The sequence below is a fragment of the Malus domestica genome, chromosome 02 (assembly GCF_042453785.1).
Source record: "Malus domestica chromosome 02, GDT2T_hap1".
In the NCBI taxonomy this organism is placed as follows: domain Eukaryota; kingdom Viridiplantae; phylum Streptophyta; class Magnoliopsida; order Rosales; family Rosaceae; genus Malus; species Malus domestica.
The window spans coordinates 15,867,192-15,885,960 of NC_091662.1; the positions used below are offsets into that span (position 1 = coordinate 15,867,192).

Genomic DNA, 18,769 nt, shown 5'->3' on the forward strand with positions numbered 1-18,769 from the left:
CAACAAATGCACCCTGTAAGTATTGTTTAATGCTTATTTTACGATAATTTAAATCCATCCAAGCTCCTGCCTAGATCTCACCTAGGCACCTAGCTGCTAAGTCTCAGTCCGCTGTTTGACTAGCGCCTAACATTTTTTAGGATATAATCCTAGCCAATTTAAGTTTCTTACATTGGCTTTGATATTATTGCTTACAACCACTTTGGTGGAGAGACTATTTTCTTTTATGAATATTGACTCAAAACTTTGCACTCTCCAATATAAAAGCTACCGCTTCGATTGAACCTTGCACTCTTTTGAATTTCACCCCTCCCCTCTGCAAATTATGGCTTTGCCACTGCTAGGGTGGGCACAAAAATCGCCAAACCGTAGAACCAAATTGAATTATAAACAAATATATCGAGTCGACTAGGAAGAAGTGAAGCCGCTCCTAAGATTTGGAGCATAAGCTTTTGATCTTTCCAATCGTAGTCGACCAAGAAGGAAGAAGTGATGGAGTAAAGGGTGAGTGCTATCCCACATGTCAAAAGGAATGTGGCGGGAATGCAATAACATGAACTTAATAGGAGCAAAATAGAAAAAACACTGTGCTTATGAACAATGTTTTAGATCATTTTGAGTTTTAGTATATATTAAATTTCACTTTAATATTTTCATTGGGTACAAGGATACCATTTTCATTCATTCTAGCAATTTTGAGGAACTAGCAACTTTGAGGAGCTAGCTACTTTGAGAAGCGGACATTGAACACAAAATCTCAACTACACTACTGAATGATTGTATCATTTGAGCTACAAAATCGCTGCACAAGAAGATATACCTTAGAAATGAACAAACACTTTTGACAAAAAAACAAAAAAAAAAAAGAAATGAATAAACACTAGGCAATATAAAGGGTTACATGGAGATGATGATCAAAGATTCAAAATGATTAAGGGCTAAATATGCAAGCATAAATATTCATAATTATTTAAGTAGAAAGCTCCGTAAAAAAAAATGTAAATCCTTTCAATTCCCATATTACATTTAATATTTTCATTAGTTCTTAAAAATAACATTGTTTACCTTTCTCTTTTGTTTCACATACTCTCCCTCTTGTGAAAGAAAGCGACCACCATCACTTGCAACTACTACAACCATCACGGCCACCACCCCGACATCGCTACCTCCATTACCACCACCAACGTTGTCACTTCCCCACCACCATTGTTGCCTTTACACCCCACTCACAAGAAAGTGAAGGTGTTCATTTCTAATGGTATACTAGCCTAAGAAAGTCATCACCTATGAACCACTCTACATATACATAAGTGATGACTTTCTTAGGCTACTATACCATTAGAAATGAACACCTTCACTCTCTTCACCACCATCATCCCACGGGTCCCCATCAACCCCTCACCATCGTTTCCGCTATCCACCACCATTAACATCATGTTCATTTACACCAAATAAAACAAATTTATATTGTTAAACGATATGATACTATTTTTTTTTCACTCACAACACTAATAAAAATATAACTTACCAAACACTTAACATCCTTAGTTTAGAACTTATTATTTTCAAAGTACAACAAGAGCAGTTTATTCAAAAAAAAATAAAAAACAAAAACAATATTAAATTGGCCTTTAGAACTTTTATGTGATCGTTTCCTTGGGTCTAGCTGGAATATACCGTTACTCAATGACTTGAACCTATGCTCTAATTCTAAAGGACTTGCATCAAACATGTATATTGTCACTATGACGCCTAGTCTAATAATTCAATATCATTTGTAAGTTTTTTTTCTTAGAACATTACATTATTAGATTAGGACACTATATGACGGTAAACCTGTTATATGTAGTTGGTTTCCAAAATGTGCATGTTTTGAGTACAGTGAATATGAACATCCGTAGTCATCAAAGGAACGACGAAATTTTTGTGGACACCCATTGTGGACACACATGTTCACGCCATGCAACTGCTCTCATGACTCATTTTTTGCTTGCTAAGAGCAATTCCACCCCTAAAGACTTTGTGCCAGCACCCAGAGCATTTATCCACTCAAGTGAACATTAATAGACCTCAATGAACAATAATAGGCCAAAGCATCTCCACCCCTAAAAAAAATGCGCTAGCACCCAGTCTAAAAATGCACTAGCACAAACGGCAAAGAGAAGGCCACGTCGCCATGATCGGGGTGATGGATGAGTGTGCTGACAGCGGGCCCCGCCACCTGCATTCCTGTCTCCTACTCGCGCCCACTCGCAAGTGAAAGCCACGTGCCAGCCAAATAGGCCGGTCCCTAGGTCAGTCAAAAATGGGCTGGTCTATTGCCTGGCTTGGGCTGGGTGCCATGCTAGTTTATGGGCTAGAGTGGATGCACTGACCCCCAGCCTGGTTTTTTGACTAGGTGCTGGCACATTTCACCTCCGGTGGAAGTGCTCTAAGTTTCTAAAAGATATACCCTTAACTATATGCATATAACATGCATCGCTCCTTGGGAACAAGCTTTTCATGCGTCCATAGTACAAACAAAGTGGAAGACGTGGAACATTAACTTCCATTCCTTAATCCTTCTTATGACGTTATTTCTGGGTCCGATCGCATCACACATTATCCACTTGACTCCAATAACAAAGACAAGGAATTTTCTTACATGTAACAAGTTCATTGAAACTGTACTATATTTAATCAATAATAAAGCTTGTTTATTCTGCTCAACATAATATTACGTTATCAAACCAAAACACCAAGTTGCACTCCACCGAAGACCTAAACCTTAATTAATTACCCACCTACATATTAGTTAACTTTAATTACTATAATTAACACTTCGAAACAAAATTAATACAATTATGCCATGATATCATATCTGATGTGCTTGAGCAGCACCAGATTCACGATATCAGGCGAGCTCAACTGTGGGAGATAACCGTCTGAAGACATGACCTCAACGATCGACTTGCCACCGAGATTCTGGTGCAAATACTCGGTCACAACCATGGGGACAGCAAGGTCTTTTACACTCTGTAAAATGTGACATGGCACCGTGATTAACCTAAGTATTTGTCTAATGTCGCTTTGGAATATGGTTTGTGCCACGCTGAGGGAAATGTCCGGTCGCATGTTGAATAGGGTCCGGCTAAACTCCTGGATCGCCACTGAGTCCATGTCCCTGCCCACCACCAGCGATGCGAACCCGGAGCACCATGCCTTGTAGTTGGACTGGATCGCCTCGAATAGTTGCTCCACATCTTCTTGCTCGAATCCTCCGTAGTAGTCCACGTCGTTGAGAAACCTATAAAAATGTTTCATTTTAATTGGTCGAATTGTTAATAGTGTTTAGGAAGTGTAATTAAATAACCTAAAAATGATTGAGAAAGATTGGAGAGTCAACATACTAGTCAAAAGGTAATTTTCGAAGATTTAATTAATTAATTAGATGGATGGATCCACTTTGAACAAACATGTACTAATTTAACAAAATCAATTACCACATAAAAAGCACACGAAAAAGGTAAAATTGGAGAAAATTAGTAACAATTGACTTAATTAGTTAATCAAATTGATGGTTCGAATAAAATTTCAAACTAATCAGTCTCTACTTTGTTGGATCAAAAAAATGAAAACCAATATCTTATTGGAAGGCAAATTTGGGATGATAAAATAATTGGGTTTCTCCTTCATCGAGAATTCCTTACGTTCACATCCCCACACGTCTCCTCATCTGTGACGAATTTTCAGGACAAACACGTGCACAACACAAATAGGATGACGTGAAACATGTGACGTGGAGCATGTGTGGTTATTGAGTTTCACTGATATGGACTCTTTTACTTTCATATGATCACACATCTCACGTGTGAGAAATTTTTAAGTCAAACAAGTAGACAACATTTATTGGGTGTCGTAGAGCACGTGAACCCTTTGGGCTTCACATGTCGATCAACCTGCTTTGATTCAACAAAGTTGAGGTTACACATGTCCTTGCAAGGTTGTAAGACTTTTTAACTTCATATCTCACAATTAGTTCCTAATTAATGTTGAGAATGAGTCTCACATTGATAAGATGATGGACCTTACATGTGCTTATAAGTAAATTTAGCTACTCCTCATGTTGCAAATTGGAATTATGGTAGAACCTCAACTTTTTTCATGGTATCAGAATAGGTTGTCCCAAGTGTGAAACCAAACGACCACACATGCTTCACGTTACCCTCTTATGCCCACGTCACTTGAGCTTTGTTGTCCACATTGCATGTGCTTATAAGTAAGTTAGGCTACTCCTCATATTGCCAATTGATTTTATGGTAAAACCTCAACTTTTCTTTAATTAAAATATTATTTTGGTTCCAATCTCTAATAAACTTAATTGTTAGACTGAAAACAACGTTTAAATATTTTGATTGATGTTCTTAATTTCATTTAAGAGATTTAACTCATGCATTTAATGTCCCACAAATTATAAAATTTAAATAATATTTTTAAAATATAATAAATACTTAAAAATTAATTTTAGAATAATCTTGTTCTTCACAAAAATTATAGGAAAAAAAATATTGATGTACCAACATAATTTTTAACATATTTTAAAAAAATAACTATTAATATATTTTAAAACATAAAATAAATACATATAATTAGCATGGGTACATTTAGCAAAATTAAAAATAAGTACAAATAAATTAAAAATATATAAGTACAAATACAAATAAAAGTTAAAAAAATATAAGTACAGAAAAGAATTAATATATGAATACAAATTAAAACTGAAAATAAAATTGGTACAAATTAGGAAAAGGTTACAAAATAAAAATGAGTACAAACTAAAATTAAAAATACATGATAAAAAATTTAGTTATAAACATAAATATACCAAGTATAACTTTTCTAACACCATCTCCAAACCTTGGTTAAAAGCCAAATTACCCCCCAAATTACCCCCAAACACTCTCCAACCATGTTAAAATTTTAGGCTAAATACCAAATGTTATTTCTGAGTCAAATACCCCCAACTTTCCCCGGGCTAAATGTCAAATGTTTATCGGAATTTAAATTTTTTTAGATTAAAATGTTCATAAAATTAATTTACAATAATCTACATATTTATTTATTTTTTTTAAATTGATTTAAGAAAAAAATTAGCCTAAGTTCATTCTTTAATAATTCCGGATTAAAATTTTAGGGCAGAAAGGTTGGAGTAGAAAAGATGTTTCTGGACTAAAAGCCAAATTTTCCGGGTTAAAAAATTTGGCTTTTAGCCTAAGAGATTGTCTAATGCTATATAAATATATTTAGAAATAAAAAAATATTTTATTATTAAAATAATTAATTATGTTTATCAAAATTTAAGGACCTTGACCAAATTTGCAAAAGAACAAGATTTAATCAAGAGGAAAAATTGGGATAAGAATCTAATTTTTCTTAATTAAATAGATTAATTGGACGACGATGGAATTTTACCTGGGAGAGGCGGCGATCATGATGAGCTTGGTGAAGAGGTCGGGACGGGTGACAGCGGCGATGGCGCCGATCATGGCGGACATGGAGTGGTCGACGAAAATGCATGACTGGACGTGGAGCACCTCGAGAATGGCGAGGAGGTCGTAGGCGTAGCCTTCGAGGGTGGAGTAGCGCTCGAAGTCGAAGTATTCGGGGTTAGTGGTTCCGGCGCCCATGTTGTCGTACAAAATGACGCGGTAGTCGTCGACGAGGTGGGGGACGAGGTGTTTCCAGACCGACTGATCGGTGCCGAAGCCGTGGCCCAGGACTAGGACTTGCTGACCCGACCCTACGACCCGCACGTTGTGAGCTTCTTCCACTATTCCCATTGTTGCTCTCTCTCTCTCTCTCTGTCTCTCTCTCTCTCTTCTTTTCTCTGTTGTTTGTTGGTTTGGTTGACACGTAAGAACTGGCACCGTATATATATATATATATAAGAATCGTGGTGATAAGATCAGTGGGGGGAGAACTGGTCAGCTACTGCTGGTGTACTGGAGATTTCTGTATGTTCCATTGACTGTTTTGACAGTAAACAATTTTATGGAGTTATATTCAAATGACCGTCGATCTAGGACAAATATAAGAACGCTAGTTTTGTATTTTTAAGAACGATAGTTGTAGCCTAGGAGAATTGACATGAAACAAGGATGTTAAGGTAGTGGCGTTTTAATCTTTTCTTGCGACGTCAAGTTAGAACACTTGAATTAATGGCGTTTCAATTTTTTTTCATACTCGAATTTTTTCATAGCTGTAAAAATTGCTTATGCCCTTCTGCCGTTGAAAAGGCCGATGCTTTTGTTTCCTAAAACAAATTTGTTACCAAAAAATAATATGTAAAAAGGTGAAAAGCATATAATCCATGTTATAAGGTTGACAAACAACAAATTTAGTGTTCCCAATTCTTATAAACCTCCCATCTACCACAGTCATACTTTTTTTTAATTGACCACACAGTCATAGACTCATACTTGAGGATAGAGTTTAAGAGTCAAAATATTAGGTTCGCCTTTCTTAAATGAAAAAAAAAAAAACAAATTGATTAATATGTTGAAATAAAAATGTGATTGAAAGCATGAAGATGCTGAGCTTTGTTGATTCATAGGCAGATGTATCACTTAAATATCGATTTATGACCATTTTAGTTGTATAACTAAGTTGAGCTATGAGACTAGCCATAACTAGATATTGGATTATCAAACTGACTATAAATATGTTGTGCTTTCCACTTGAGTTAGACCGGAGACCTCATCTAGTAAAGTAGAGAACAACAACCGCTAAATTCAAAGATGGTTTGGTACCGATATACGTATCAATTAAGCTTTTCAAAGTAGTTTAGGTCAGTTTAATTATTGTATAGAAGAATCATGCACCGTATAATCCATACAAAATATTGTTTTAGTAGTGTGAGATGTGAGCTATATCAATTAATTGTGAGTTATATCTTTTTTTAGTCATGTCTTGATGGTCATTTATTGTATGGTGAAGTCAACAATTTAAATCACTATCATAGAACTCAAATTTATAACTCATTGTAAAAGATTCTTTATTCTTATAAAATTAGCACAAAATTCAATTTTTAGGTCCGCTGTGAAACAATAATTGTACATTGTGGGTATACATCCTTTTGTGTTAAAGTTCATATTAATGCATTCAATATTATTTACCCTACAAGGTGGAGAGTGAGCTAAACTTTTGTTGACCCTAAAACCTACTTAGCCTACGTGGCGCTCAGACCGAATAGCTAATAAGCTAACTACGTCATTTGGTTGAATGTAGGGCATGCCAACTCATTGGCAACCAGGAAGTGAATGAATGTTGTTCTGGTGTTGGGTGTGCTGATGACTTCAAATCTTGTGACTATGGCCTAACAAGGAACACATCTCGACCTTCAAGTTTTAGAGCCTAAAGACAAGGCTGCTAGTTGCTAAGAGGTCCAATATAAATATTCGGCTTTTAGTGTGCTGAATGTCATAACCTAGTAACACCTCACTCGCCGTGAAGCTAATGAAGTGACCTCTTCCAACAAGGATTCAGAGATTCCTTATTGACCGAGACTTGGATAGATAACTAGTCTCAAGGCAATGATGTTTATCCAAACTAAGATGTGTTAACGGGAAAAAGGGTAAAATAAAAAACTTAAGATGTGTTAACGAGAAAAAGGGTAAAATAAAAATCTTAAGATGTTTAAGAGGTTTCGAGTAGAGCGAGAGTTAAGAGGTTTCGAGTAGAGCGAGAGTTAAGAGGTTTCGCGTAGAGCGAGAGTTTACGCAGGGCAGATTTGTGTGTTGATTTGAAGGGGGCTTTGAATGATGCACTACCATCTCTATTTATAGTAGTAAATCCCACATGACCGAAGTATAATACCACTTAGACTATAATTCTTCGATCAATTATGAGTGGGCCTAGGCCAATTCTCGTGTATGTAGGACTCTAAATCCAGCTCTATTATCCTCCAAATTCAAACCTTGATCCTCAACATATGCTCCTTGATTCGATGCATCACCGATATTTGAGGACTCCTTGTTGTATTAGGACTTGGACGAAATCCTATCCAAGTAAACCAATTCCTGGTAGGACTCAGCCGACCCTCCTTGGGTTGGACTTCCCTTGAAAATATCCCAAGACAACCTAGGCTTTTCCTTTGGGACGAGCCCATGATCGTTCTTGGCCTAAAACTATTAATTTGGGTCCAAACAACTTCATAAGTTAGCCTAATAAGTTGGTTGGAATTTTCCTTCGCCGAAAATTGGACCTAAAACCTTTTACTTACAAATGAAGAAAATATCATGCCATAGCTATTTTTACAAATAGAAAATTTGGAATTTGGTTCTCAAATAATCAACAATTATTAGTTGTTATATTTTGGCAACTAGAGACCTCAACTCAAAGTGAAAGAATTTTGACCCCCGATAACTGATAGTACATGTTGCAAGTGCAACAGACGTTAAGTTTTTATTTTAATAAATGATATTATCTATATTAAGGGTGGAGGAGCAGGCTAAGCCTCATAATGGGCTAGCAAAAATATGATTCAAAATTCGCCTTTGGCGAGAATCGAACCTAAGGTCTCTCACTTATAAAAAAAAAAAAACCACTAAATCATAATATTAAGTGACAACATACATGAAGTTAAAGAGTGGAGAAAACTACAAGTCCAAAGAGAGACTAAGAAAATTGTATTTGTTTAATACTACGCAATTATTGATGCAAGTTTTGGTGATCCTTATTGTGGGTAGTCTACATTTCGTTTTATGGGAGAAAAATGGGTATTGCAGGTGTAGCAGACAAATGTTGTGCTACATGGCATCTTAAGTTCTGGCAAACTCGTTGCTACAGCTACATTGATTGCGTATCATTTTTTCTCGAATCCTTATAGGTAATTAGATATTATATTCATAGAGCTAGTGGATCCTTCTATAATTTCATATGCTTCTGTTTTTTAAATAATCATTATGTACGATTTACGTTGTCAGAAGGTAACAGTGTGACCTAAAATCAAGGTTCTAAAAGACGCTAAGCAGCGGGCTGGGGCCTAGCATGCCTAGGCGCCTAGGTGGACTAAACAGATTTAAGTAAGTCATTATATTTTTATGTAAATAGGTGTCTGTTTATACTTAAAATATATATAATTTCATCATAAACTACATATATATTATGAAGTATTGGGACATAATGAAAACATGGGGAGTAAGTATATAATGTGTGTTCGATTAAATATTCAACAAGCCTTTACAATTTATTGAAGAAAAAATAAAATGCGAAATGAAAGTTATCTTTTTTCTGTCTAAGTGAGTCGCAACCTAGTTGAGTGCCTAGGAGGGTCTAGGCGGTCTAGGCGAGTGCCTCAACAGGTCTAGACGGTCTAGGCGAGTGCCCAGCCGCGTAGGGCCTAGACGGCGCTAGGCGAAGATTTTTAGAACTGTGGCTAAAATACATATTCAAGCAATTTGATCCTGTTATTGAGCTTTTACAGAAGTCTAGGATCTAACATAAAAGTAATTAATTGAAGAATAGTACAATGCTCTAATTGGCAACATAAGTAGTAGTCCAAATTCGTATAAGCGCTACAATTACAAGGTCTCTTATCTTCCTAGCATGAAATTGATACTCTCGACATGTAAACTTAACACGTGAACAACACTTGTGTAGTACGTATAGCATTTTGGGTACAACATCCGGCTTTTAATTATAAAAAAGTTAAAATTTAACTGAAAAACTAATTGACAATAAAAAAAATAAAAAAACCTATATAAACACTTAAAAAATGCCTCATTTTTCAACATGAGGTTGATGCTCTCAACAAAACCAAAAACCCCGGATATATACTATTTAGTATATGATGCCACTTGTAGCATGTCAAATTTGTGTCAACTGTTTGTTTGTTTTGTTGGGGCCTGTAGTAAGTAGTGCGACGGTGTCTTGTATTTTCCTGAAAACTTTGACGGCGGTGAACCGGTGGTTCACATGGAATACCTGCCACGTTGACGCCACATACGAAAATGAAAGCACTCGTGACAAGATCAGCAGACAAGCATTTACCAAATTAGTACCACTGCTCCTGTACTGGAAAAGCTTTCATTACCCACCAAAGATTTTTCAACTGCTAGATATTTAAGCTGCACTTATAATGTACAAAAAATAATATATTTTTCTGTGTATACATGCCTGAATAGCTGAGAACTTTGACGGCGGTGAACCGGTGGTTCACATGGAATACCTGCCACATTGACGCCACATACGAAAATGAAAGCACTCGTGACAAGATCAGCAGACAAGCATTTACCAAATTAGTACCACTGCTCCTGTACTGGAAAAGCTTTCATTACCCACCAAAGATTTTTCAACTGCTAGATATTTAAGCTGCACTTATAATGTACAAAAAATAATATATTTTTCTGTGTATACATGCCTGAATAGCTGAGAAAATTTCTCATTACTTACGTAGTCGTATCTTTGAACAAGTTAAATGTTGGTAAGTCAACCATGGAATGAAAGAAATTTCCATGCATTTGAATTCTACGACATTATTACAAGTTAATTACTCATTGCGATGTGTGATGCGTGATTGTAAAGAATGATAATCACTCACTATTATGTGAGACTGCAAAGTGAATGAATGTAGCGTTAAATGATGAGATAGCAGTATACAAATGGGCATGGCTTCATGAAAATATCGGAACACTCAAGAATGAGTGATTAGCTTTGAATAAGGAAGTTATTTCCGCACATTTATTTCTCTCCTCTGCACAGTACGGTTTAATTCTTGCTTTTAAATTGAACAAAAGAATAAATAATCGATCGGACGAAGTAAACACATGCAAAAGAAGACTACTGAGCGAGTATTTACACAGCGAGTGACTGTGAGTCGCAGTTCAAGATAAATATAAATTTATATAATAAATCCCAGTAATATACACAATGTGGAAAATCACAACAAATTATAAACCAACGAGAGAGAGAGCTGAAAATGAAGTCAAAGCTCAACGCCAAGAAATCAACAGCACCTTCAATCTTGCCATCAAACAATGTACAAGCCACCATCTTTCCTGTAAAATCTAGCAGCCGGATGCACCTGCGTATAAATTTTCTCATTCTACTTACACAACAGATGCATATTTTTTTTCCGCCACCGATTTTTTCTCATGGGAAGGTGTGGAGTGATCCGTCTGCTGCTTCCTCGTTCATAGAGAATATATCGACAGGGACACTAGTGCAGTTAAAGAGGCTCTGGTCCTGGACACCAGCATTTGGGGAAACTTGTGAATGATCTAGGAATATCACGATTACAGTGATATCGTCGTGGAAATTGCGCCTTGCCCCCCTTTCAATTCTTTTTATGTCGTCGTATCTCAATTCTCTTTTCCTTGCAGCCTCGTCGATGGCAGCTCTTACCAATCGCTTTGCTATTCCCTGTAATTAAATTATCAGCAACTCTTAAGTTCTCAGCATCTTATAATTTCTATAAAACAGAAAACTACCACAGAAATGAACTTTGTTGGGGCCTTACAGCTCTTGGATTTTTGGAGACGATTTTCACGGCTGTTTCATCACTTAAATGCTCCCAGAGACCATCTGTTGCAAATATCAAAAACATGTCCTGTGGTTGTAACTTTCGAACTACTATCGACGGTTCTGCTGTCATTACAGGCTTCTTTAAAGGAACGGGCATACCGAACTGGTGGAAGAGAGGATCTCTGTTAAACTCAGGTTTCTTCAAGTAGACATCACCGATTGACCTTGAGACCTACAAAGGGGAGGTTTCATCAGATAATAAGCACAAGAAAGTACCAGCGAGATAAAGAAACAACGCACAAGAATATTACATTCACTTTCACAGGAGATATAGGATTTATGAAGTTGACTATCACCAAACTGAACTTTCGTCATAAGGCCGCTGGAGTAATTTTTTTTGCTTTATGTGTGTGTCCGTAATGAGCATGAAACTTGTCATATCTCTTAATTGCATATGAGAGTGGAGTTCAAAATGATCACATACAAAGAATATGCTCGACTGTCATTTTGACTGGTCACCATACAATACTTTTTAGGCTTTCATATGCATTTCATGAACCGTCATCCCATTTGCTTCAGATACTATAATTCTTAGCTGCCTAGAAAGTGGCTAAAGAGTAAAGAGGCAAAACCTGTGAAAATAGATGGATAGGGATAAACAATGAGAGAATACCATATCCAGAAAAAAGTGGACTTTTCCTTCATACTCGTTAGGAAAGAAAAGCTGTAAGATCCGGTTCATGCAATGATCCGGTTCATGCAATGCACCTAATCAGAGCAGGACTTTCTAGGACTATGTTCATGCCCTCAAACAATATGCTGTAAGATGGCAATAATGAAAGGCATAAGACGATTAGCCGTTTGTATTACTACTACTGCAGGACCAAATAATATATTACAGGGAACCTCCTCTTCACAGGACTAGAAATACTAATATCGGAAATTCAAAAGTATAACCACACCATTTTCATTACGCTCATACCACAAAGTTTCATAAGATTCTTTTAGTTACAGTACAAGTTTCCCCAGATTCTCATGCATCACTGAAATCAAACCTCGGGTTCAGATTCCAAATAACTTACCATTTGAACTAAATTTTTTCAAACAACCCCCTAAGAAAAAAAAGAAATAAACTCTCTAGATGTGTTAACCAATAGAACCATCCTTTTGCTATGACTTCCTTTTTACAATTTTATTTCAAGTCTTACAACAGATATTCAATGCATCCATCATATTACTCGATTGATTAACAGTTTAAGATCACTTCTATTTATAAATATATAAAGAAATAGAATATGATAGAAATGGTAATCATAAATTGATTTATTACCGGTTTTTTTTTTTTTAAACGGAGCTTGGATACTTCATTTTATTGGCCTAACCAAGACAACAATTTCTAATTGATAATATTTAATCTGTATACACTCCTAAAAAATGGATCTAATTGAACTTCACACTCCCAATTTTTGATAATTCAATCAATCTTTCTTGAAGAAAGTTGGGGTTCCACCATAAAACCAATTGGAAAAATGGGGAGTAGCCCAATTACTTATAAGCACATGCAAGGTCCCTTTTTTTCCCGATCAAGTCTTGGATCATAACACGGATAACTATTTTCAAATGGATTGGGATTGGGAAGAATTTCTGACATGTAAAGTCAATATATCTATATGTATTAGAAAATCATATACAACAACAACAACAACAAAGCCTTTTCCCACTAAGTAGGGTCGGCTATATGAATCCTAGAACGCCATTGCGCTCGGCTATATTAGAAAATCATATGAAGGGGATATTATTATTTTAGTTTGGATCTAAGAAATTCGATGAAACTATTCTAGTGTTGAAAGCCAAAGGAGAAAGAGAAAACAGAGCTAGTTGTGAACCAGGAAAGTGATAAGACAGTTCAAGGGAGTAGTGAATTGGCCATTCCCACGCCCTTGTTGACAATCCTTTACTCCGGCAGCATCTAGGGTTCCTCAAACAATGTGATATCTCACAATGGGTAAATCCTTAACCCTTCCCCCTCTTACTAAGGGATTCATACTGTCAACACTACACTACAACGAAGTTAACTTGCATCAAACTCTAGTATTCCACTAGTCATTAAGGTTTGCTCCTAACATAAGTCAATATTAAATATGTTAACCAATACGAATAATGTTCAGCAAGATAATTCATGAACCAAACAAACCCGACATTTAGTACCTGAATAATGCCCTTAATTCGCCAAACTCCACGTGTATACACCACAATGTGCGCATCATCAGGGTGAAGATCCTTAACCTCCTTCCTCACTTCCTCCACTGAAACATTGTGATCCGTAGACAACCGCTCTGCGACCACGGCCTGCCCATCCGATGCTCTCCTGCCAAGAACTGCCCTCGAATCTCCGAGATTAGCCACATATAAAATACCATCTGCAATTGCACCAACCAGACAACACGATCCTACTGAAGCAATCTGCGGCCGCACCATCCATGATCGCTTAACCAACTCCAAGAACTCCTCCTCTGTTGCATCAAATGCCTTCCTTATCACATCCTCTGACAGCCCACCTTGTTCAGTTGCAAACTCTGAGGGAACAACAAACAACCTTAACTTCAAAGAAAAACACAATTCTTTTTTGTATAACCCATCTGATTAATTGACCAGTAAATTTGAGTTAAATGGAAAATAAATTAATAACTATAAAAATGGCATCTGAATTTCTTTAAAATTATTTAGCTAGAAAAACCATAAAAAAATCTGTAAGATCAATAAGTCAACTGGGATTCTTCCTGGTCTCAATACATATAATTCTTCTGCTAATTGGAATAAAATTATTGAAGAAAATAATTAGATAAAAACAGAAAAATAAAGAGAAAAAAGAACATGAGCATTTCTGCAGAGGGGTATACTACTCACTGTGAAGGAAGGGGAAGAGGTGGTTAGTGATGAAGCGGGAAGCTTCAGGACCGCCATGGCCGTCATAGACTCCAACATACGTGGCGCAAGGAGATGTGAACACCTGTCCCTGATCCTCCAGAGCAGAATTAGCTTGAACCACTGCAATCGAATAGTCCCCAGAAGAGTGGGGCTTGAGGTCCATGTGCCAAAGCAGCCCATCGCCGCCGTCTCCGCCACCAAAACACTTCTCCAACGGCCTCCGACACATCTCCAACATCATTGTCAACTTGGGTCCTCCGATTTTACTTCGATTCCCACTTTGGTTAAGGGGAAAAACAGGAAAGGCAATACGTGGGTTTTGGTTTGGTTTGGTAGTTGGGCTGTTGGAATAAAAAGAGAGGGACGTGGGGATTCCGTGTTTAAAGGGTAAAATGGAGGAATTTTTCCGAGAAAAATACTTTGGGTGAGGGCGAAAGACAAAGACTTTGATGTGTTTTAATATTTTACTTTGTCATTTAATTAAAAGGAATTTTAACGAAAAGTTTTCGGTATTGTTTATGTTAAACAAAAATCATATTTTTACACTAAAAAGTCAATTCTGATACTATTTATTTTACCTTTTATTTTATCTTTATTATTAAAACTCAAAGTTTCCAAATTTTTTTCATTAGTTTTCTTTTAATTAAAAGAAATGGGGTTTTGCTTTTGGAATGTGGTGGCGAGGTGGACGGAGAAAACTTATCTAGTGCTTTGTCAGACGAGAGAGAGAGAGTGGAATCATGTTCTTAATTATTTTTAAGAATTTGGAAAAACAACAGTGTTATGATGCGTTTAGGAATATGGGATAGGACTCACAACTCATGAAGTGGTGGAGACCCTTTAATTTTCCAAGGATTAAGTCTTTGGTTTTGCCATTTGACTTATGATCCATAATAATCTTAGAAAAAAAAGTAGAAATCATTTGATTCTTGTTGTCGATATACAACAGGAAGTACTTTTAAAATAACTGAAAAATACTTTTAGATTACCAAAAGCGATTCTAATCATGTTTGACAAAAAATATTATTGCTTTTTAATGGAGCACTTGAAAGTTCATAAAAAAATTTCAATGTGTTTTTAATATAAGCGTTTTTATTGAAAGTGAATCTGAGCATAAGTGCTTTTTCAAGGAAAAAAAAAACAATTTCAAATGAGTCAAACATTACTATATTTCGAGTAATTTAAGAGAGAACTAATTGATATCAAGGTCACAAAGAGGGTGAATTGAAAAAAAAAATGAAAAAAACCCTCTAGCACAAATCTCTCTCATCAGTTTTGATTGCGGGTGTTTTAGGTTGTCTTTGGTAAGACCCCGTCGTACTCATCATTATGGCTAGCTCTTCTCTAAGGGTGTTGTTGATCCTAAAAATTATTAAGATTACTTGATACGCAGACCGAACTAAAAGCTAACTACGTCCTTGTTATGGTTGATATGAGTGTGCCAAGGTGAGTCGGACGAGTAAGGTGATGGTGGTGGTGGTGTCGAATTTCAAACTTATCAGAATCGATTGCCAATCCTTAACAGTTTTAGTGTATCTAGTACTCCCACCGAATCGTGCTCAAATGTAATCTCTCCACAACCCTTTAGTTACAAAGACTCGACTAGGCTATTGTTGTCTTGGACTGGAGCACCTAAAACTTACCTAACTGATGTTGGGCAAAATACCAAGCCTTCTACTACAATTTACTTACCCTTGGCCCAAACTTGAATTATGGGGCCAAACAGGTTTATTGTATGAATACAATTGTCTTTTAATGAAAAAAAAAAAAGAGAAGAAAAACAAACTTTAAATAGTTTAGACATTACAAACTCAGTGTTGTGATTAAACATTTGCTTATCACATTGTAAATCAGACAACTAATAATTAGCTTCCAATTTGGTTGGTTCTATGCATTATTGTTTGGAAAATTAATTGTTTGGGTCATCATACATAACATAAATATTTTTCCTTTTAAAGAAGATATTTGTCCCCGTATAAAAAGGGTATCAATTTCTTCTTGGAAATCGAGGTGACTAAATGACAATTATACTATTTACTCATTTATTTTTCATATGGAATAGAACCAAATCACATCACATTGTGGAACATGTTTATTATTTTAATTGTTGAAATACTCCAACAAAATATAAAAGGGTAAATTACATAGTAACCCTTCAGGTTTGAGGTCTATTACAACCTCATACAATATCTTTAAAACATTTCACTTTCATACCTCACGTACTATTTTATTTCAAAATAATACCTTCATTAGATTTTCCATCAATTGATCCATTAAGCGTTGACGTTGTTGCCAAATGTGTATCACGTGGTAAAAATAATAATTTTTTAATTATTTTTTTAAAACCTGAATCTTCTAAAAAAAAGCTGAAAGAAAACCCCCACCCCCGTGAACCCCCCAGACCAGAAACCTAGAAAGAAACCCCCTAGCCCCCCCCCCCCCCCCCGCCCCTCGGGGAGACCCTCCCTCCCCCACGACCCACCTCACCCAAAAAGCCACATCCCTCCCTCTGCACCCACCCTCTTCCCTCCTCTACACACCCCCACTCCTTAAATCCACACCCATTCCTCCCACCTCACGAACCCGACGATGGCAGCGTAGACGGGATTTGGTTTTTTTTTTTTTTTTGGGTTGCAGGTAGGGGGTCGAGGGAGGAAGATGTAGATGGGGGAGAAGAGAGGGGAAGAGGAGGGGGAAAGACGAACTGAAGGGTTTTTTTTTTTTTTTTTTTGGTTGCAGTGGGAAGAAGATGAAGATGGGGGAGAAGAGAGGAGGAGGAGGGGGGATAAGGTTTCTAGGTTTGGGGGTTGCAGGGAGAAGAGAGGAGGAAGAGGGGGGATAAGGTTTTAGCTTTTTTTTTTAATTTTATTTTATAATTTAGAAGATTTAGGATTTTTTTTTAAAAAAATTAAAAAATTATTATTTTTGCCACATGGCACACATTTGGCAACCACGTGGCACAAATGTGGCAACCACATTAGTGCTTAACGGATCAATGGATGAAAAATCTAAAGGAAGAATTATTTTGAAATAAAATAGTACGTGAAATATGAAAGTGAAATGTTTTAAAAGATGTTGTATGGGGTTGTAAGGGGTTACTATGTAATTTACCCAATATAAAAATAACAACATAGACAAAATCTTGAAAGGAACAACATATTGAGAAGGAACCTTCAAAGTCATGGAGAGCAACTCTTTGATTTTTTTTTTTTAATTTCTCAAAACCTTATTGCATGCATGCAATTCTCCTCAGCTCTTGGGATGTAACTAGGAAAGGAAACAATCAAATATATCTCTTCCTGTAAAGTTAATAGAGATGTGAGGTGACATACCCCGACCGGAATTAAGGCGTGCTGGCCTTCACGTGAAGGTGACGTAGTCAAAAGTGCATGTGATGTAAGGAAATTATGAATAAATTAAAACTGAAACTAGAACTTAATTAACTAATAACGTGAGTGCGCGGTAGTGGTTACAACCCATAACTACTAATATTTAGACATAGATAACATAAGGGTAAAGTAGTCGAACGAGAGAAATACTTATTACACAACTAGAGATAAGTTCCTACATTAAGATGGAGTTATGTCAGAACCACCAGCTATTCCTCATATGCCACAAAGATAAATCAACTAACTAGGACCTGGAGGGGCGAAAAATAGAAGGGTGAGTGGGCACAAAAATAAAAGTTTATAACATCAATTTATCTTTCAACCATACTAACTCCTCACTGCAAAACATGTATAGTTTCTACAAATTCATACTATGTATAGGTATGAAAATCAAATGCATGCCAAAGGTAAGTCCAGAAGTATGCTGTGGATGCAAGTTTCTTCCTCCTCGATCTTGGACGATTTTGCACCTACAAAACAATTAACACCTTAGGTTAAGGCCAAGAGCCTCACGCGCCCACAATGAATGGGGGGGGCTTTGGCCGAAGAACCTCCGATGCCAAAGTTAGAATTTAGAGAGAAAGAGTGTTTAGAGAATTTTGGGATTTTTGCCAAAGTGTTGGAATTGGCTTTTTGGTGAGAAATGAGAGTATATTTATAGGGATAGGAGGTGGCTAGGGTTTTTTGGGTTTGATTTAGGTTTAATTAGCCAATTTATTTGGCTATTAAACATAAAATGAATGTTTTGGTGGTTTTTTGTATAATTGGCTAATCAATGTCACAAAAAAGGAAAATTATAGTGAAAAAAGAAGGAAATGGCCGGCTCCCTTTGGAGAAGGGATAACCGGCCTTTAGGGTGATTTTTGGGCTTAATTTGGTGATGTAATTAGCCTTTAATATATTGATTATATTAATTGGTTGAGGATGTTATGGAATGTTTGAAATAAATG

At 36.4% G+C, this 18,769-nt stretch overlaps 2 protein-coding genes across 2 annotated transcripts; both read right to left on the reverse strand.

Annotated features, from left to right (window-relative positions):
- Positions 1-2,654: 2,654 nt before the first annotated feature.
- On the reverse strand, positions 2,655-5,899 carry LOC103403785 (probable esterase KAI2). The gene is made up of 2 exons (XM_008342622.4): positions 5,452-5,899; positions 2,655-3,286 (listed from the first exon to the last, which is right to left on the reverse strand). The coding sequence occupies exons 1-2, from the start codon at positions 5,817-5,819 to the stop codon at positions 2,842-2,844; spliced, it is 813 nt and encodes a 270-aa protein (XP_008340844.1). The 5' UTR covers positions 5,820-5,899; the 3' UTR covers positions 2,655-2,841.
- Positions 5,900-10,861: 4,962 nt separating this feature from the next.
- LOC103403792 (probable protein phosphatase 2C 78) lies at positions 10,862-14,830 on the reverse strand. Its single transcript, XM_008342634.4, has 4 exons — positions 14,410-14,830; positions 13,711-14,078; positions 11,498-11,734; positions 10,862-11,400 (listed from the first exon to the last, which is right to left on the reverse strand). The coding sequence occupies exons 1-4, from the start codon at positions 14,669-14,671 to the stop codon at positions 11,131-11,133; spliced, it is 1,137 nt and encodes a 378-aa protein (XP_008340856.1). The 5' UTR covers positions 14,672-14,830; the 3' UTR covers positions 10,862-11,130.
- Between the last annotated feature and the right edge of the window lie 3,939 nt (positions 14,831-18,769).